The sequence below is a fragment of the Engystomops pustulosus genome, chromosome 3, assembly GCF_040894005.1.
Source record: "Engystomops pustulosus chromosome 3, aEngPut4.maternal, whole genome shotgun sequence".
In the NCBI taxonomy this organism is placed as follows: Eukaryota; Metazoa; Chordata; class Amphibia; order Anura; family Leptodactylidae; genus Engystomops; species Engystomops pustulosus.
In genome coordinates, this window is record NC_092413.1 from 201,543,558 (window position 1) to 201,566,341 (window position 22,784).

Genomic DNA, 22,784 nt, shown 5'->3' on the forward strand with positions numbered 1-22,784 from the left:
CATTTCCGTGGTGTTTCCATCCTTTTCTGAGGTTCCCAGGTGTTTGGCCAAGCTTCCCTGTGCAGAGCCTTGGTCCCCTTGAAAAATGCTCGAGTCTCCCATTGACTTCAATGGGGTTCGTTATTCGAGACGAGCACTCGAGCATCGGGAAAAGTTCGTCTCGAATAACGAGTACCCGAGCATTTTAGTGTTCGCTCATCTCTACTGGTGATATAATAATGTAGGGGCATCACACAGCCTGGTGATATAATAATGTAGGGGCATCACACAGCCTGGTGATATAATAATGTAGGGGCATCACACAGCCTGGTGATATAATAATGTAGGGGACATCACACAGCCTGGTGATATAATAATGTAGGGACATCACACAGCCTGGTGATATAATAATGTAGGGACATCACACAGCCTGGTGATATAATAATGTAGGGACATCACACAGCCTGGTGATATAATAATGTAGAGGCATCACACAGCCTGGTGATATAATAATGTAGGGACATCACACAGCCTGGTGATATAATAATGTAGGGGCATCACACAGCCTGGTGATATAATAATGTAGGGGCATCACACAGCCTGGTGATATAATAATGTAGGGGCATCACACAGCCTGGTGATATAATAATGTAGGGGCATCACACAGCCTGGTGATATAATAATGTAGGGGGCATCACGCAGCCTGGTGATATAATAATGTAGGGGCATCACACAGCCTGGTGATAAAATAATGTAGGGGCATCATGCAGCCTGGTGATATAATAATGTAGGGACATCACACAGCCTGGTGATATAATAATGTAGGGGGCATCACGCAGCCTGGTGATATAATAATGTAGGGGCATCACACAGCCTGGTGATATAATAATGTAGGGGCATCGCACAGCCTGGTGATATAATAATGTAGGGGCATCACACAGCCTGGTGATATAATAATGTAGGGGCATCATGCAGCCTGGTGATATAATAATGTATAGACATCACACAGCCTGGTGATATAATAATGTAGGGACATCACACAGCCTGGTGATATAATAATGTAGGGGCATCATGCAGCCTGGTGATATAATAATGTATAGACATCACACAGCCTGGTGATATAATAATGTAGGAGTAGAGGAAGGAAAAGAGCAGCTCACGAGGTGCTGAAGCTGAGTTTGTCACTAATCTCTCACCGACAAACTCCAGATGAAAGCGAGGAGGGGACATGTCGGAGATGCCCTTCCTTCCCCCTGGGTGAGTGACAGCAGAGGGGCAGGGGCATTGTTCACAAGCCTCGCTCACCACCTCCTCGCACTTACAAGCCAATGGAAACCTCGCTGGGCGTTCACTGAAAAGTCCTAGCCCATTGTAGTTGCACTCACAAGGGCTGCGAGCCCAGTAGCTGCTTCTTGTCGCAGGTGAAGCTCGCCTCTAAAAGCTGCAGGAGAAGTGGCCGGGGGGGATATTCCCTACACCTCTGCTGCAGCCCATGGAGAGGAAAAGGAACCTATAGGAGTTTTATATCCTCCGCTGGAGACAGATCCACAAGGGTAAGACCGGATTTGCTCCTTATTAGTTTTCCTCGCAGCCTTTGCTTCTCTCTCATCGCACTTACAAATTTATATAGCACCAACATATTCCGCAGCGCCGTACAGAGATGATCCTCACCCACGTTATGGCAGTAACTAGATAACTTTGATTTGTTACACGTCTCTGATACAATTCCCTGGGGCGACGCAATCTGCTCCCAGGATTGATCGCAGGTAATAACTGCTGCGTATTGGGAATCGCATTGAACGGATGACCCGGGTTGTAACCTTTCGCATCGGATTTGTCAGGAGACGCTTTGCAGACCCTTCATGGTTTTTTTTTTTCATGTGGATGGAATAAACGGATGGATGGGGATGTCTGGGAGCGGGCACGGAGCTCCTGGGGATGGCATTAGATGCCTTAGGATCTTAGAAGGAAAGTTGTAGTGCGGCGATGAGAAGGATCCAGCAGCAGCAGCAGCAGCGAGGGTGCAGCATCCCCCAGGGCCAGCTCAGGCTTGTAGCTAGGTAGATCACAGATACCGGGAGGGGAAGGGGGGTAGGAATTGCGCTCTTTTTACCATATAGGCAAACTAGGCTGTTACATAGGTCAGCAGCACAGATACAGACAAGCTCATTTAACCCTTCGTTGCAATTTTGTCTTTCATTACAAAACAATAGAGTGTATAAGGCGTAGCATACCCCCCCCCCCCCGCTGGGATGTAGTCACACAGTCCCAAATGGCAATACAAGCACCCAACAGGGGGCAACTAAGTCAGCAAGGAGCAAAGGACTACAAGTGCCAGAAGTCCTTGGAGATGTCGTCTTCTTCTTTGTCTTTAACTTTAGTAGTTCTGATTCTGTACAACGTAGTCTCCTTCGTGCCTGGATTGGGGATGGATTTGTAATATTAATGTAGATTTCTAAATACATTGTAAGAAGGATACAATGTAACACAGACCTTATGCCTGACATTTATACATACATTGTAACACTCTGTATAATGGACACAATGTAACACAGACCTTATACCTGACATTTATACATACATTGTAACACTCTGTATAATGGACACAATGTAACACAGACCTTATGCATGACATTTATATATACATTGTAGCACTCTGTATAATGGACACAATGTAACACAGACCATGTATAAAAGCATTGTAACACGCAAGGATATAGTGAAACACAAACCTCATACATTATATTGATAAATACATTGTAACACTCTGTATATAAAATACAATGTAACACAGACCTAATACATGATATCTATAAACACATTGTAACATGCTGTTTGTATGAAGGATACAATGTAACACAAACCTCATATAAGACATGCTAAAATACATTGTAACATCCTGTATAATAGATACAATGTAACACAGACCTCAACTACATCACTCTGTATAATATATACAATAATAGATACAACTATATCATGTATCAGTACATTGTAACACTCTGTATAATATGTAGAATAACAGATACAACTATATCTATGTATCAATACATTGTAACACTGTATAATATATAGAATAATACATACAACTATATCATGTAGAAATACATTGTGACACTCAAGTATACAATGTACCACAGACCTCATATCATATACGACATGTAAAAATCCATTGTAACACTCTGTATATAAGATACAATGTAACACAGACCTCATACATGACATATGTTATCATCCGGGCAGATGTGGAGTAGCACATCCCATACATTATATATGTGTCTGTATGGGATCGGATGGATGTGGTGCATGTTAATGCTATCTTTGTAGACTGGCAGGGATTCTAGCTGTAACCTTTATTAGAAGATTATTGATGTATGACAATGCCTCCCCCTCATAGGACGCATATATTATATACACAGATTATAAGGTGATGTTTGCAGGTTTATATCATCATTTAATATGGAGAATTTTTTTTACCAATATTGGACATTTAGTGCTGGTAGTTGCCTATTGGACCTGTGTGTTCCCCCTGTGTTGTGCTGCCCTCACTTGGGGGCTTATCAAATAACATCTGAGAAAGAACATTTTGAGGGACATGAATAACTGCAGTGGGTGGCAGGGCTGGTGTCGTCTCCAGTGTACACGTGGATGTGTAGGAGCCCCTGAGGCTGTGTGTCCTGGATTATTTGGCTTGTGGAGATATCTAGGACGTCGTGGTGACCTCAGCCTTTGTAATTTTCTTGTGATGCTTCATTGGGGCCGGAATGAATGGAAATTGGCCGATTCGGATGTAATGTTTTGATAGAATTTTCATACACTGATTTCATACATGTCTGTAGGGCCTCAGGGCTTCGTCACATTGAAATGGAAATAGAAATTTGCTAAAACCTCGTGATCATGGGGTTTCTTTTAGATTTTTGTGCATTTCAATTTGTTTCACATTACTTTTTGCATCTAGTGATCTATAACTTCATGGTCATGTAAATAATACTGGGAAGTAAAATTGTATTGTACCTCTGTCCGTGCCCTTACGGTTTTCCTTATTTAAGAATGCATTCAATCTGCTGGCAGCATGTTATAGAGCAGGAGGAGCTGAGCAGATTGTACACAGTGTCCTATCTGCAGGCAGCATGTTATAGAGCAGGAGGAGCTGAGCAGATTGCATACAGTGTGCTATCTGCAGGCAGCATGTTGTAGACCAGGAGGAGCTGAGCACATTGTACATAGTGTCCTATCTGCAGGCAGCATGTTATAGAGCAAGTAGAGCTGAGCACATTGTACATAGTGTCCTATATGCAGGCAGCATGTTATAGAGCAGGAGGAGCTGAGCACATTGTACATAGTGTCCTATCTGCATGTAGCATGTTATAGAGCAGGAGGAGCAGAGAAGATTCTAAAATGTTTCTATAAAAAGCATGTTATAGAGCAAGATGACCTTTATTTATATTGCATTATAATATTCCGTAGCACTTTCTATCTGAACCTATAGTGCTTTTCTTCCGATCTGCATGAACCATGTCTCCAAAAAGGAAGAGCTAGGGCTTATATACAATCTGGGCATCTTAAGGCAGCATGTTATAGAGCAGAGGGAGCTGAGCATACGAAGGAATTGTTTAAGTAGAAATGTCAATTTACTATAACATGTCATTTATACATTTCAATCTCTGCACATTCTACGTCCAAGTGTCCAGTGAGCGTTCCTGCTCAACTATTTAAAGATATCTTTGTACACTTATTATGGACAGTAATTAATGAACAGAAACACACATTGGACTGAATAGCAATCGCTATATATCTCTTCTTAGCTTTTTCTGCTCTATAAAGTGATGCTGCAGATAGGACCCTATGTACAATCTGCTCGATTCCTCCTGCTCTATAACATGCCACCTGCAGGTAGGACACTTTGGAGGGATGTATCATATGCTGGTGCATTTTTGTTCCCTCTGCCCTCTGCATGAGAGAGATCTATCAGGAAGCTCTGGTATAGACTGTACACAGTTGTAGTTTGCTCAGCTCTTCCTGCTCTATAACATTCTGAATGTAGATTGGGCACTATGTACAAGCTGTTTAGCTCCTCCTGCTCTATAACATGCTGTCTACAGATAGGACACTATGTACAAGCTGCTCAGCTCCTCCTGCTCTATAACATGCTGCCTGCAGATAGGACACTATGTACAATCTGCTCAGCTCCTCCTTCTCTATAAAATGCTGCCTGCAGATAGGACACTTTGTACAAGCTGCTCAGCTCCTCCTGCTCTGTAACATGCTGCCTGCAGATAGGACACTGTACAATTTGCTCAGCTCCTCCTGCTCTATAACATGCTGTCTGCAGATAGGACACTTTGTACAAGCTGCTCAGCTCCTCCTGCTCTGTAACATGCTGCCTGCTTACAGAACACTACTTACAATTTGCTCAGCTCCTCCTGCTCTATAACATGCTGCCTGTAGATAGGACACTATGTACAATCTTCTCTGCTCCAACTGCTCTATAACATGCTGTCTGCAGAAAGGACAATATGTACAATCTTCTCTGCTGCTCCTGCTCTATAACATGCTGCCTGCAGATAGGACACGATGTACAAGCTTCTCAGCTCCTCCTTCTCTATAACATGCTGCCTGCAGATAGAAAATTATGTGTTATGTCTGCTACTTCTGTTCTATACCATACTGCCAGTTGATGTCGATTAATGATTGTTAGCAAATTTACATCTTTTTACTTTCCCATGATACTAATGGTGTTATTTCCCTTACAGAACTGGCGTTCCCACTGCCTTTACCTCGTCCTGTCATTGATGGGAAATCAACTGGATCGCATCACCCACCTGAATTACAGCGAGCTGCCAACAGGGGACCCTTCTGGCATAGAAAAGGACGAGCTACGAGTTGGGGTGGCCTACTTTTTCTCTGATGAGGAGGAGGACCTGGACGATAGAGGGCAATCTGACCGGTACACTGTGAGGGACCCCAGTCCTACCGAAACTGAGGGACATATCCTACTCAATGAGATTGAGTTTTCTGCCTTTAGTTGCCAGGAATGCATCTTTTCCAAGCTCAGGGGCAGCCAGGACCTCAGTGTCTATCCTATGCAAGGCTTGCTGACCTTTTGCAAACCAGGAGACCTCCTGGAATTGATCTTTATTTGCCCCACCGCAGACCATACTCTTCCCCCATCTCCTCACTGGGCAGTTTACATCGGGCAGGGACAGATTATTCACTTGCACCATGGGGAGATCCGCAAAGACAATGTTTTTGAGGTAGGAGGAGGGTGTATGGGCAGGGTGGTAAGTAGTTGGTATCGATACAGACCCCTGACTGCCGAGCTGGTCCTCCAAAACGCATGTGGACACCTTGGCTTGAGAAGCGATGAGATCTGCTGGACTAACTCGGAAAGTTTCGCAGCCTGGTGTAGGTTTGGCAACAGAGAATTCAAAGCCGGTGGAGAAGTCCATTCTGGTAACCTTCAGTATTTCTTGAAGCTTCACCTGGAAGAAAACCACATTCATACCATGAGGTTTCACAGTCTGGAGGAACTTATACGTGAAAAACGTAACTTGGACGCTAGTGGAAAACTAAGGGTCATCAAGGAACTCTCCATGATGGAGAACAAGGGGTGAGGACATGTAAGACCTCTCCATGGTGGAGAGCAATGGATGGGGGGGGGGGGGACTGGGATGGAGACCATTCCATGATTTGCCAAACGAGGCTGCACCTTTTTGGACACCTTTTTAAGGATCATGTCAACATTCCTAAAACCAGCATTACACCATAGCCACTATTTATTTTTTGGCTTTTACAACATGGTTATCACCACGTATCTAAAAAAGAAAACATCCAAAATTTTAAAAAAAAGCAACAACGAATCCCGAGTATGTTGGCTGTAGTGTTGATGTCTTATTAAGCATTTAGCGACATGCTAAATAAAATTTCAAATTGAAATTTTTATTTTCATGGCTTTACTCCATGACTGTTTAACCACAGAGGCCAATAAATTGAATTTCTCTATTTGCATATTTAGTCTCCCTCTTTTTACTGTTTCTGTCTTTTCTAATCAATCACTTGCAATCACCCCTGAACGCTGGTTATTTATAGCTTGTATTAACACTTTGTTTTCAATTTCGGGGTCGGTCTCAGATAAAACATTTGTGTATCGGGGGGGAAGGGGGAGTAGGAGGAATCGCCATCTTCAATTTCATCATATTAAGTCCAACTGTATGGTCGTTGTGATAGCGGAGACCATGTTATCGAGTCCAGAGAACCCGTTTTCTGGAGGGCAGGTCTTTGATTACAGTATTTTTTCCTGGTCAATAGACGTTCTTGGATAGTGTAAGTGATGACACCTTCACCGATTTTATTAATGGGGGGGTGTAGAAGGAACCGCCATCTTCAATTTCATCATACTAAGTCCAACTGTATGGTCGTTGTGATAGAGAAGACTATCTTATCAAGTCCAGAGAACTCGTTTTCTCAAAGGCAGGTTTTTGGTTACAGTATTTTGTCCTGGTCAATAGACGTTCTTGGATAGTGTAAGTGATGACACTTTCACTGATTATATTAAGGGGGGTGGGGGTAGGAGAAATCGCTATCTTCAATTTCATCATACTAAGTCCAACTGTATGGTTGTTGTGATAGAGAAGACCATGTTATCGAGTCCAGAGAACCTGTTTTCTCGAGGGCAGGTCTTTGATTACAGTATTTTGTCCTGGTCTTTAGACGTTCTTGGATAGTGTAAGTGATGAGGCCTTCACCGATTTTATGATTTGTAACATTATGTACGTCCATGAATAGACTTTTATTCCGATTGGCTGTATAGCATGAGCAGATAATATTTAGACAACAAAACAAGGATTTTTTTTTTCCTGGGGTTTTACTATTTTCTGTAAATAAGGCACTTTCAGCTTTGGAGAACCTTCGCAGACTTGTGTTGTTTAAATGGGTTAAAAAAGATTTATATCTAAAATCCTTAATCTTGTGTGTGCACATGAGGATTAACACTGTGGTGTCATTATTTGACTTGTGTCTATAGGCTTTTCTGTCTCTATCAGTGCCGGTGGGTGGAGACCTAGCTGCTGTGACTCACTGCTCCCCCTCCCTCTCCATAGACTTCTATGTAATCTCACATCTCAGTGAGTTTCTGTCTGTCTTCCTAGCAAAATTGAATTCAGTAGATTTTTTTTAGAGTAAAAGCAATATAGAGAATTACATTGTTTCTTGTACTTACTAATACCATTGATTCTCACATAGTTTATAAAAGCAGAGAATTACTAACCTTATAACTTTCTAACAAGTTGATAATAGCTGACAGGTAGCATGTAATTATGGATCTGGAGACCCAGATCCATATAAAAAGTTTTATGACTTGCCTTGCCAAAGGGGCGGGTCCTTACACAGTCAATGCTGATTGGACAGTTTTTAACTGTGCAGGGACACACCCCTGACTGGTAAAAAATCCAGTTAATTCTAAAATAAAATTGTAGGAGGAATAACAGAGGAACAAAACAATGTACAGTTTCTATATTGTTATAGGGGTCTCCACTGTGTCTCATGTTTTTTGTTATATTTTTTCTTTCATTCCCCCACCCATTGACACCCAGAGTGACCATCCATTGTTCCTCCACTTAAAGTAGACGATTCTTTGTGTCTTTTGAGAGCAGGGAGGGGGTTCTGCTTCATTTACTGCATTACAGCTGGAGGCCATTCATTTATCATGTGTCCTGGCTTGAGGATAGTCACATAAAAAATGCAGTTTCCCCTCTTTATAGTCTCAATGATATTTTTATGTTATAAAGACTAATAGAAAATATGCAATCTGAGAGAGTAATTACCTTTTACCTTTTTTAATTTTCCCAAATATTATGAAATACTGTCTCTTCTCCTGACATTTCTATTATAGTATATACTTGGAATATTACAAAGCAGTAATTCTGCATCATCCTTATTGTAGAGCTTTGTGCGATACTATACTGTATACACAGGGGTGGATTATCACTGCCATGGGCCCTGGGTTGTATGAATGTTATAGAACCTACAAGTCTGGAAAATGCTTCCTACATCTGGTGCTAGAATCAGCTTCTTGGGGAATGGAGGATGTGTCCCTTCTGCCTGCTTTCTATCTGCAGGTTTTAGGACTATTGGAGGACCTTGAAAGGTCCTGAAATGGCTCTTGTAAACATGTGTATTGAGAGCAGGAACAAATGTATGAAGATTTCATGGGTGAAGACCCTTCTCAGTATAAAATTTGATGGGTGTTTTGGGTGGCCATGAGCCCCCTAGAAGGCTTGAGCCCCGGGCTACTGCCCAAACCGCCTATATTATAATGATCTACTGTATATACACGATTCCTGCAATTGTATAGTTAAGCTGACAACTGGGTGTTAAACTTTCAGAGAAATCCCCCCTTGTCTTTATAACATCTTTACACTCTCCATTCAAGTATTCTTACAATGTAATAAGACCAACCTGTGAGCGTCTTTATTCCAAATCCGTCCTTGTACTCTAATCCACCTGCTCCCCCTATCGATTGTCTTTGCACCCCTTCTTTTATGCAATATTCCACCTGTGATCTGACCAGTAACATGTCTTATCCTTGTTTGTGGTGATGATGATGATGATTATGCATGTTTATGGGGTGTGTGCAACTAAACATGTGCTTTAATTGTTTAACTAAAGTATCTGTGTGCAAAGATCTGTTGCGAAGAGTTTGATAGAGGCAGCGGCTCCCGTCTGTGTTTGGATGGATTTTCTAGTTACTATATAGTTTATGTCCCTGTTGTAGCCGTTATATGGTAATATTTTAGTTGCCCTCTTTGTACTTCTATGGTATTAATACATAGTAGGGATGAGCGGGACCAAATGGCAAAGCTCAGGTCTGGACACGAATTTGGATGTCATTAGTGATCTGGGACCAAGTTTTTGTCCGTCTGAGCTACCCCACTGGTAATGCGCACGGTCGGTGCTGACACAGATAGCGTTAACTGTTTAAAAGCCAGCTACATTGAAATTGATCTGGTGAGTGCATGCCACCATTTTGGGGTGGACCAGCTGTCTCCAATGATGTCATGTGGAGCACCAATCCTCCCCAAAATGGCAGCATGCCCTGCCACATTCGTGGTGCCAACTACACACAACATCAATTTAAATGCTACTGCCAATTTGCTGTGTTAGCACCCATTGTGGCCATTACTGGGCGTTGTGCTAGATTCGGAACCGGAACCCAGGCCTGAACAGGATTTTGGTCGGACCCAAACTGAAGTGGATTCTAATCTCTATAATCCTAATGGATAGTATTATACATGGAATGGAAATATTGCACACTTTACTTTTATCTTCCCAAAATGGTAATGACTAGAGATGAGCGAGCACTAAAATGCTCGAGTGCTCGTTACTCGAGTCGAACTTTTCCCGATGCTCGAGTGCTCGTATCAAATAACGAGCCCCATTGAAGTCAATGGGAGACTCGAGCATTTTAAGCGGACCAAGGCTCTGCAATAAAATGTGTCATTTTATTGAGAAATAAGGAAGTCAGTCCCGTTTTTTTTTCTCCATGGAATATTCATGGAACATCAAAAAGGAGAATGACCCGTGTTAAACATCTGCAATGTGTTCTTCACATACTATTGTGAAGAACACCTTTCTGTACTAATGTCTTCTGATACGTTAGCAGATGTATGGAAACATCTGCAATGTGTTCTTCAGTGAAGAACACATTGCAGATGTTTCCATACATCTGCTAACTTATCTGAAGACACAAGTGCAGAAAGGTGTCACTGTTCTTCACTGTTCTTCACTGTGTTTTCTTAAGTAAAAGCTCGATCTCGAGCAGGCGAAATACTCGTCCGAGCAACGAGCCGTTTTGAGTATGCTAATACTCGAACAAGCATCAAGCTCGGACGAGTATACTCGCTCATCTCTAGTAATGACCCTTTCCCAAACAGTATAAGAAGTGATTGGACCAAGGTCTTCCAGGAATTCTAAACTTTGAATGTAGTTTTAGTTTCAACAAGGTTTTTTTGTTTGAAAAACAAAAATGTCTTAGAATAGGTCAGGGCGCAATGTATACATCACGCAGGGGGAATAGTAATGAAAAGAGGATTCTCTTGATGCATGGGCAGCTTCTGACTTTGAACGTAGGTTTGATAACCTTCTTTGTTGTTTCTGTTGGGCCCTTACAGCTTTGGGGCACTATCTCCAGGTGTTTCCCAGACAATACTATCACTACATGGAGTCTGCAAGTAATTGCTTGTCTATAGAAAATCAATATATTTAGTGAAGATGTTTGTTGCATAATTCATTGGCTCTGCATTAGTGTTCATTGAGTTGTTTCTTGAAGACAATCCCTTGGTACAGTAACATGGCTTCCTCCTGCTGTTGTTATGTAGTCAGGAATGTAGTCGGTGGGGGAGGAGGTCAGCAGACAATAGCAGCAGATTGCAGATAAATGGAGGGATTACAGATAATTGAAGATAAATAACCCTCTTCTGCTGCTGTTTTCTTCCTGGATGTGGTCTGACTATCTGATGTAATTTATCAGAGGGTATATACTGTACATGTGTAATATACACATACATAAATAATGTGTAGGTCCTAGTGAATGTGTATGTGTAGTGCATCCTTTTTTGTATAAAGCTTGTGTTTGCTTTCTTTACTTGTGTGTGTACAGGTTTAATGTGTGGGATGAATGTATACACACATACTTTTGTTTTGTGTACAGTTTGGGCATATTTTATAGATGATCATATGTATGTATACACAATGTAGTAATATGTGTGTAGTGAATATTCATTACATTATTTATGTTATATATATATATATATATATATATATATATATATTTATATATATATATAAATATGTGTGTGTATATATGTATATATATATATATATATGTATGTGTAAAATATGTATGAGGCATAGGAGCAGAATAATGAAATTGACACATGTTCCAGTTTGTTATATGCCAAACACCAACAATGCAACATTATTGCATCCATTATTCTAGTTGTGAACACATCCCAATGATATACAGTATCTCTGCAGACAGGGGTGTAACTACAGCGGTAGCAGCCATAGCAGCTGCTATGGGGTCTTCGGTGTCAGGGGGCCCACTGGACACACTGAAGAAAAAGTCTGCTATGGGGTCCTGCCTCTCCTAGTTACGCCCCTGTTTGCAGAAAATGTATAACCCTGAGCGTGCATTGTATATGCTGTATGTAGAATATCCCTGGGGGGCTACAGTATAATAATACTATATTCACTAATACTAATATGGTTATAATATATTATCCTAATATATTATACTGGGAGCTTTTTCTGGAAAACGAAACTGATTTCCAGGGGTTTGTGAGGTTGGATTTGTCTGACTTCAGTCTGAAAACAGATTTCAGGAATAGCGCTGTTTCTGGTCATTATGTGACTTGTATTTTTAGCAGTTTTCTACTTTGCAGCTTCTATCTGTAGTTTGCAGTTGTCTCTGAGATTGTTTAAAACTATCTGTTGTGACTCATCTTCCGCTCCCTTCCCCCCTCCCCCTCTTTATAGCACCCGTTTTGGTATGACTGAATCTCCCATATTTGTATTGAGCTCCTTACCCCTGTCAAATAACAGATAACAGACAGGGGTTGTCCAGTTTCAGCAAATAAATGATGTACTTTTTGTGTAAGGAAGAGTTATCCAATTTATACCATACAATATACATTCTGTATCAATTCTTCACAGTTTTCTAGATCTCTGCTTGCTGCCATTCTATAGAAAGCTTCATTGTTTACTTCCACTGGATAGAAATCTGTCCATGGTCATGTGATGTCACACAGGTGCACGAGCCGTTATATCCCTGGTCATGTGATGTCAAACAGGTGCACGGCTCATTATATCCCTGGTCATGTGATGTCACACAGGTGCACGAGCCGTTATATACCTGGTCATGTGATGTCACACAGGTGCACAAGCCGTTATATCCCTGGTCATGTGATGTCAAACAGGTGCACGGCTCATTATATCCCTGGTCATGTGATGTCACACAGGTGCACAACCGTTATTAACTTGTAGCTCTGTTTACTCTCCGTGACAATAACGGCTTGTGCACCTGTGTGACATCACATGACCAAGAACAGATTTCTATCCAGCGGAAATAAACATTGAAGATTTCTATAGAATGACAGCAAGCAGAGATCTAAAAAAACTGTGAGGAATTGATGCATAAAGTATATTGGAAAATTGTATATACTTTTACCATATAAATTTTATGCTGAAAGTGGACAACCCCTTTAAGTGTCAATAATCCCTATAATGGCACACAACATGTCACGGATCTGACTCTTAGCAATTCCAATGCAGCGCTTGTGCGCCGGAATGAAATCCGTGTGAGGTTGACCTGGCATAGATTTAGACTATAACTTATGCCACTATCTTGGTCCAAATTTTAAAAAAAAGTGGCGTCCAGGGTGTACATCTAGCAAAAAGTACCAATATCCTAGCCTTACGCCAGGAATTGTGTCCCTTTCATTCCTTGAACACCGGAGAAACGGCGCAAAAGGCATGAAACATTCCCCGCTAAGGAATAGCTGAAGTTGTAGGATCACCATGACCGAGCTATAAAATGTTTAACAAAACGTCCATCAATGAAGGGTAAAAGTAAATACATGAACCTATCTACAATATTTATACAGTTTATGAGATTAAATTGCTTCTCTCTCCTCTTACTTTGGCTTTTACCTTCTCTGCAAATCTACTTTTCTCTCTGTAATCTTAGTCGAAATTCCTCGAAGGGGGAGGTTCACTGTGGTGGGAGGAGGGGCTGAGGGAGGAGCAGGAGTCACAGCTAAGTCTCCACCCACCAGGTTTGAGACAACTGCAAATTCACAGACAGAGACAGCAGAGAGAGGGGCAGGCGAAAGATCAAACATACAAAATTGCTTTATTCCTCATGTATACCCTGTAGACTCCTGATTTCTGCATAGTGTGATGAGCGGTGAGGTGCACTTTAAGAACGCTTTTAGTACATCGTGAATGAATGGGTTCATTGTGCCATTGTACGGTCAGGAGAGCTCGGCAGCGTGTTCCTTTAAAAGCGCGTTTTGTCTGTGCAGCCCTACATAAAGGCTTTGGCAGTGTACTGTACTATGAAGTAACATCGTGCATTGCTTAAAACCAGGAGCCGAACAAAGGAACATGATTGTTCCCTTGAAACAACCCAGATATGTAGGAGAGACGTCAAAAAAACCTCGTGCCAACATCCTGTGACCTTGAACCAGCTGCCACCATCTCCGGGCAGCCATTGGCTCCTCTCTCTATATAATACACATTATACAAAAGAGGACAAAAAAAAGCATTTACTGCTCGTAGGGATAAAAACCTTACAACGAGCCGGACTTTCCTTGACAACGCTTTTATTGGATTTGCGGAGCGGACGCGTGCACATTTTCCAGGGAATCCTTCATCATTTATTTATTTTGCTCCAGTACTTATGATGCTGCTGTATGTTATACACACGAGGGTTATACAGCAAGGACACTATATATGTATATATCCTGCACTTAGAGGGATAATTATACCGCTATTTCCCGCCATGTATAATACATTACTATACACAACGTGCCGGGGGGGGGGGGCAGCAGTAGTTTAACTCATGTTCCATATAGAGATTATATTGTGACATTACATTTGAGGTTAACCTCTGATGTGTGGGATGAGGCTTGCGTTTCACCTAAATACAGCATTGGGTGTCATGTTGGCACATGGGGTCCTCATTGTACAACAGTAGGCATTATATAGTGTCTGCAGGGCCAGCGCCAGCACTGGGCATACCTGGGCAAATGCCGGGGCCCAAAGCTGCTTGGGGGGCCATACAAGGATGTACATAAGGAATCCATGGGGGTGAGGGGGGCTGTATCTAATGTATCTATAAAATAACCATGAGGGGGCTGCGTATAAATTAACCATGAGGGGGTGGTTTGGGATGTTAAACAGGGAATATTTTAGGGAACAGGAGACTGTTTTAGTTTCTGAATTTGTAATGCCGCCATGTGAGTTCACTATAAAGGGGCCCACTGAGGAGCTGTCACCCAGGGGGCCTACTGAAACCTGGAGCTGTCCCTGAGTGTATGTGTATAGGCTGGTCTATATAAGAGGATATTTTTGAAATATAACCTACAATGGAGCAAGGTATAACCTGTAGGTGATGTATGAACATGCCTCTTATGCATTTGTATGAAGTGGTAATGTATAGTCTCATGTTGGGTATGGACATTATTTTCTTGATCAAGAAGCCAACAGAGTTTCCTGGCCCATGTCCCTTGTAGTAGCCAATATTATAGACTTTTATATAAATACAGTAGAATCATACAAAACATCATATTGACCCTAATATAAATATGTGAAACATAAGGCAAATCTATAATTCCCAATGAGTTTTCTACTGGGTGGACTGGACAAGTGAATTGGATCCTATAGGACCTTCTTCTCAGTTATATGTATTGTAAGAGCAGGAGCAGGAGCCAGGAATAGGACCTGCTTCATAATTTGCAACGCGACTGCCTCGGTCATGATATGGTGAGACGCGGTCACATTTACAAAGGGCCGTGCTCCAGTTTTCTGTTGGACTTTGCACGTTCTTTCTAGTGCGACACATGTATTTAAGAAAGTGCATGCACCACGTTTGTGTCGCAACCAATCATTTTTTTGGTGCGGCTGCACTATACCCGATGCGAAACAAATCTCTGCACTGAAGGGTGCGTTCCGGTGCTCAGTCGGACCACACACCACATTTATCATACAAAGTCTGACAGAAGAGTGTTGCACGTCCCATGTTATGGACCAAAAAAAAGTGGTGCACTCTGTTGGAGCAGTGCAGGGGGCGCCAGATTGTGCACCAGAAATTCTGAATCCAACGCCCTCTACACTATACAGAGGCACGTAATGCACACTGCTCTGCTCTTAGTAAATTGCCCCAGTATGTTTAGTGCACCATGATCGGGGGCGGTATGCATGGATCTTTTGGAAAAAAAAATATAATTCAGAGGTCTAGTCAAGATAATAAACCAATTTCCAGGACAATTGGAGCAAAATTGGTTTGGATCAAATCCTTAGACAATTTTGGTGAAGGTCTACGATAGTAAGAAGACCCCGGACCTAGATTGGTGAAGGTTTACAAGAATTAGTTGGAATCATTTGTCAATTTTCTCGTTTTACAAAGCTTTGCCTGAAAGAAACAAACTCCTCATTTGTTTGCTGCCTGAGCCGCCGGTATTTTAATAATATTCATGCAAGATTGATAAGCGGGGAGGTGTAACGCTGCTGCCAATATTTTATGTGGCTTAAAATAGCAGCCGCGTGCTAAACCGTAACTGTTTATGGAATAACACCAAGTGAATAATGTGCTTCCAGGAATGGGACATATTGATCAGCGAGCACTGGGTAAATATTTCACTCATTTGCAATAACGGAAAGAGGCTGCAGATTTAAAGGGATCTTTTAAAGCCGTCTCCGTATTGTTACATTCAATAAGTAATGGGCTGGTCGTGCTATCTCATTTATGGTGAGGTGAACATAGAGAAGTGAGAAGGTGGTGACATCAAATAATAAATCGAAGCAAATGCTGCACATCCGGGAATCGGTCCCTGGTTATACAATTCTCATTCCTATTAATTTAAATGGAACTGAGCTGCAATACCTGGAACAGTCACTACAACATCTATGGAGCTGTGTCACCATTGAAGGGGATGTTCAGCAAGTGTGTTGGGGGTCGGACCCATACTGATCTAATATTTTAACTAGTTATAAGAATTTGATACTAAAGTGGTTTCCAGCTTACATAGCCTATAGATGGGATTGGTGGGTCCGAGACACAACTTCCAATGATGGGAGCAATGGATATTAATAATTTTTTATTTATATAGCGCCTACAGATTTCGCAGTGCTGCACAGTGCTTGCCAAATTGATCCCTGTCCCCATGGGGCTCACAATCTAAACAACCTACCTGTATGTTTTGGAGTGTGGGAGGAAACTGGAGGAAACCCACACAAACACAGAGAGAACATGCAAACTCTTTGCAGATGTTGACCTGGGTGGGACTTGAACCCAGGACTCCAGCGCTGCAAAGTAGAAGTGCTAACCACTCAGCCACCGTGCTGTCCTACTTAGAGAACACATACGTTTTACTGGTGCTCAGTTCCTACTCACTTGAATGGGAGTTAAAGGGGTTTTCCGAAAGTTGAAAAACATGGCTGCTTTCTTCTAAAAACAGCTCCTCTCCTGATAATAGGTAGTGCGTAGTATTACAACATAGCACTCATCTCTATACAGCTGAGCTGCAGTACCAGCAAAAACCATGGTCAGGTGTTGGGTTGTTCCTTTCAGTTGCAATTACCTTACTTGGCCACTGCACAAAAAATAAAGCTCCATTTTCAGAACTATTTTCAGCACTTGTAGCAGTTGGTAATGGAGGAGATCCAAAGCCTCCCTACAATCTGACAATGAGGTCTTTCTATATAATTAATTAATGAATTAATTTATTATATTATATTAATGAATATATTTCAGTACTTTATATAATTAATGAATTAATTTATTATATTATATTAATGAATATATTTCAGTACTTTATAAAACTTTATTTCACATTACCTGGCTCTCTGACAGCAGTGTGTGTCTCCTCATGCATTTTTTCTCTCCTCTCCTTTCCTCCACACCACACCCCGTCCCTGCTCAATGTACATGACAGGAAGGGGTGGAGTGAGCTGGATGTGTGTGGAGGAGAGGAGAATGACTCAGGCACATACAGGCTGCAGCTGCCTACCTTTCCATCTACTCACCGTACACTGCTGGCAGGGAGCCAGGTAATGTGAAATAAAGTTTTATAAAGTACTGAAATAATTCAGAATCCTGATGGTTTTTAAAATCGGCAAAGCATAGGCTAGAGGTAAAGGTAGGCAGTTGCAGCCTGTATGCGCCTGTGTCAATCTCCTCTCCTCCACACACATCCAGCTCACTCCACCCCATCCCCTCTTCCTGCCATGTGCATTGAGCAGGGTAGGAGTGTGGTGTGGAGGAGAGGAGAGCAAGAATGCATGAGGAGACTGAGACACACCCTGCTGGCAGGGAGCCAGGTAATGTGAAATAAAGTTTTATAAAGTACTGAAATTGTACAGAATGCTGACAAAGACATTTTTAAATTCAGCATAGCATAAAGTATAGGAACCAGTCACAAGCTTAAAATGATAATCCTGGTGACAGGTTCACTATAAGGTGGAACATTTCCTTTTATATGAATGTCCCAAAAACCTCTGTTACAATCAAAAGATGTCAGGGTGCAATATATCTCTGTACATAGTGAACAGCCCCCAGAACCAAGTCTGCACGTTACATGTAAATGACCCCAATCACTGGAAATCTCACCAAAGAGCATTATGGAAATTACATTTTAATATCTGAGATTTCCACTTCAATATGTTACCACATAAAGGACCTTTATATATCTGACATTTCCAGTTGCTCTTATTCTTTGTAGGTTCACGGAAAGCAATTACATCCCTGGCAACCTCTCACTGCAATCAGGACGGTATTTCACGTGTGTCCTGGCGGTAATATATGATGAAAGCTTCCCTTTTACATGAGAAGGGTTTATACAGCCGACGAGTCAAGTGGAATTTTTATCTCTTTTTTTGCAGTTGACCTTCTGACTATTGACATATTGGGATTATAGAGGCTTCACCTTCCAATCACATCTATTGCTGTATCGTGTGTATGAACATTTAGTGGTGGTTGATGAAAAGGAGGTTGAGGTGTCATATATATATATATGGTGTAATAATAATAAGGTTGTGTTCACATGGGATAAAATGCTGATGTCTAATTTTGCTATTGAGATTGAGACAGGAACCTGAGGATAAGCAATGGGTTAGCATTGGCTATGAATTTGGTGAACATTGGGGACCCGAAACCAGGACTTCAGCCAGAAGTTTGGGTTTGGTGTTCAAGCTCACTCCCACACTCGGGTTTGGGTACATTTCAGCACACTTCAACCTGTAACCATGCAGTAACTTCTTCCTATTTTCAGCAGTGAACCGAGTTACTGCACCTGCATGGGCACAGTCTGAATATCTGAAGGCTGCGGGTCCACGTCGGGAGGTAAGACCTCAAACGCTACAGCAGCGTGATGCAGCCTTAGACCCCAACGCTCGGCCAGGCTACTCCACGCCCTAGTAGCCTTAGAAGTTTATTAGCATAAAAGTTTAAAGTTTTTAGTTAGTTAATTATGGTTAAAAGTTTAGGTAAAGGCAGCGTAGGGCTTAGTAGACAGCAATGTATCTACCGTCAGTCATACATCAGTGAGTATATTCCTGGTGGTAGGTTTTCTTTACAACACTGATTGGCCAATAAGGACTAAGATGGGTTTGGTTTCATCTGTGAACTTTTCCAACACCCAAAATATCCTTGTTCAAAGTTCGGACAACCAACAGCCCATTGATTACTACTGATCACTTCTGTGTTTGGTCACCTACAAGTAAATGTGATTTCCTCTGCTTTCATGTAGTCCCAGTGCTCCTGTTATCTCTCTGGTTATAATGAGATCAGAGTACGGCTCTATTCTCACTAATACATTCAGTATGTAGGCTGAGACCCAGGAGAGGTCTGTCTCCTACTATACAGTGGTAACACAGAGACGATCAAGCTTGCTCCAAATGAGTAGACAACTAAATAGATCACATATACTGGATGAAAATCACAATAATTGGTGTCAGTTGCAATCTAGATTTATGTATATATTGTAGAGAACACTGTTTAGGCCACAAATATCACTAAAATAATGTGGATTTTGACCGTTTTTTAACTTACCCTTCTACAATTCCTACACAAATTGCAGTGACCCAAGTATGGCCGACCTTAAATTGTGAGGACCCCAGTCTCCTGCGAGTAAAAGCCTTTTGTTCCACACACTGTCCTCTGTTACTCAAGACTGGTGATTCTTAAGTGAATTCAATGGTATTGGTATTCTTAAAGGGGTTGTACCAAGTTTTATTTTCATCCCCCATCAACTCCGACTACTGGGACCACCACTGTTCGGAAGAGCAGGAGTCCAGTTCTCGTGAATCGGATGCCAGAAATTGTTGAACTCAACACTCTTCACTATTTATGGGGCTGCCAGATATAGCCGATCTCTGAACTGGGCAATTTCCGATGCTCCCATAGTATTGAATAGATCCATACTCAATTGGCCGCTTCATTCACAACCTGTGAGAAAGGGTTCCCTGATTTTCATGAATGGTGAGGTCCAGAGACCAGACCATTATCCACCATCCTGTAGGTATTTGCTATCAAAATTGGAACACCGTTTTTTAATACATATTTAATCAGGAGTACATTTCTCTAAATAATATCCCATGCGACTGTGTGGGACTCCAGAGACGGGGTGGGTCCACAAAGGAATGCATTTTTGGGACACGGGGAGTAGCTGGATGAAGACCCGTATCCTCCTTGTCCATCACATGTGTGTAGCCTTGCACTGCTATCCCTTCACTTATGAAATGTTCTTTGTAAGATTCCACTGTTTTTCTATACGCATCATTGGGACCTATTCACATTAAGGGAACCAGAGCACCACATTGCCTTCGATGTCAGATTTGATGTTTGAATTTGGATTCGTTGACGCAAATATGATGATTATAGAGTAGTGCCACCCAACCTAATATCCCTCACTGTCTCGCAATTGCACTGCTATCCACCTCCACTGGCGCTCATTCGAGTTTCTTTCCCTCTAGCTTAGCTGAAAGGAAGGAAACAATACGGAGAGGTGGAGAAGGAAAATGCCCAAAGAAGCAGAGTTTAGAATAATGGAGTCCAATAACATAAATTTACTTGGGACCCCCAAAATTCCAAATCTACCCCTGTATACAATTTTAATATAGTGGTTGTACTGGCCCATGTTACAGGGGAGCCTTATTAGGATTCTTGTTATGCTTGTGAGTGCACTGTCTTTGGAGGTCTATAGAAGTCATTCACATGAAGACTGCAAAAATGTCTTTGGCAAGTAAAGTATCTTAGCTAAGCTGCCAGGAACTTACTTTTATAATTCAGGGGCATAGACAAAGATATTTTCTAACTCAAGAACCATATTTTTTTAGAATCAGGGGCATAGTGTGGGCTTTTAACAAAAAATAGGAGCACAGTGGGGACATGACCTTGACCTTGTCAACAAATCAACAGAAGCAAATTAATTAATTACGGTCTAAACCTCCAAAAGGCCAAAAAATGCCAATAATTCCACAATAAGCATTGTAGAGCAAAGGTCACAAATGGAATACCTTCTGGAATTCAGTGATAGATACTGTTTGTTTAAAGATTCCCACAATACCCATGGTATGTTTGTCACATCTACCATTCTGGAAGGATTCTGGAAGGATTCTCTAATTATAGGTCGTTCCATTGACTTTTTAATGCAATCAATGTGATTGATATAGATATGTCTCCCAGAGCAATGGATGGGCTTAATAAGATCAAAGTCCATGACTCTGGTGGCCCAGGAGACCGGCCGATCGGGCAACTGACAATATTGTAATTTACATCTCAAATGTCCTTATGCAAAATCTGTGAAAAAAATTAATATGGTTTGCCGAATACAAGCTTTTATTCACCAAATTTTAGCAATTTTAATATAAAACATCAAATACAAAGCCATTGTGAATAAAATTCACGTTTTCTCAGTTCCTGATTGGCAATGACCAATGAGATTCTGAAATCTCATAGGGATATGGCTTATTCAGCCTTCTTCTATCTTCTAGGATGATGTGACCTCTAAATGAGTTCTCCGATTCCCCCCTACCGATGCATACTCGGTTTGGTAAAGCAAGCAAGTGTTCCCAAAAGATTGGAGGCAGACACCACCGGTAGCAGGTCCCTTTTTGTTCTTTCTCTTTTACAATTTTTTGACTTTCATTGACTTGAGCCATCGAGACAATTAGTAAAAGACAGTGGAAAACTGCTGCAGGGTGATAGTAGGATGATGGGTGCATTGGCATTGGCTTCACCCATGGTATGTCCGCCCATGAAGACAAGAGACAAAAACTCTTCCAGAAAGTTGTGTTTTTATTGTCTCATCTGGGTACAAAATTATTGTGTTGAATTTTAAAAAGGCAGATTCTTATGTCTCATAGACTGTAAGCTCTTGCGAGCAGGACCCTCAGTTTTATTGTTTGTACTCTGTAATGTAATATTATGGGGCACATTTACTTACCCATCCGGAGGAGTACATCAAAAGTGCATTGTTCGATGATAATGCACTGTGCCGATTCACTAAGATCGCGCGCCCGATATCCTGTATGTGTCGGTTCCCCGCTCAGGTCCGACGGTCCCCGCTTCTTCTTCCTGGTGCATGTGATCTTGCGACACAATTTGAAAGTTAAATTCCGCGCTCAGTCCGAATCAGTCAAATCCATCTGACGGCCCATCCCTCGATTTCTGTCACATGAAAGCCGGTGCAGCTGCGCCATAATCCGATCGCGTGCGACACAATCCCCAGTTAAATACCTGTCACAGCCATGCAAAACCCGAAAACGTCTGAAAGTCCAACGAAAGTGCATGCACGACCCTTAGTAAATAAGCCCCTGTATGTGTATATGTCTCCTGTGATTTCTAAAGCACTACCGAATATGATGGCGCTATATAAATCAAGATTATCATTATTTTAATGTCAGGGATGTTCTCGAGAAGGAACACCAACAAAGACAATGAGGTCCACTGGACCCAATGAAACTGGCAGATTTGCCATGCAGTGTTCTATTGTGTGCTTTATTGGTTCCGTTTGAGATAAATTAAT

General features: G+C 41.7%; 1 protein-coding gene across 1 annotated transcript; it reads left to right on the forward strand.

The window, feature by feature from the left end:
* The first annotated feature begins 1,344 nt into the window (after positions 1–1,344).
* On the forward strand, positions 1,345–6,987 carry LRATD1 (LRAT domain containing 1). The gene is made up of 2 exons (XM_072143604.1): positions 1,345–1,532; positions 5,733–6,987. Exon 2 carries the CDS (start codon positions 5,772–5,774, stop codon positions 6,591–6,593), a length of 822 nt encoding a protein of 273 aa, XP_071999705.1. The 5' UTR covers positions 1,345–1,532; positions 5,733–5,771; the 3' UTR covers positions 6,594–6,987.
* The last annotated feature ends 15,797 nt before the right edge of the window (positions 6,988–22,784 follow it).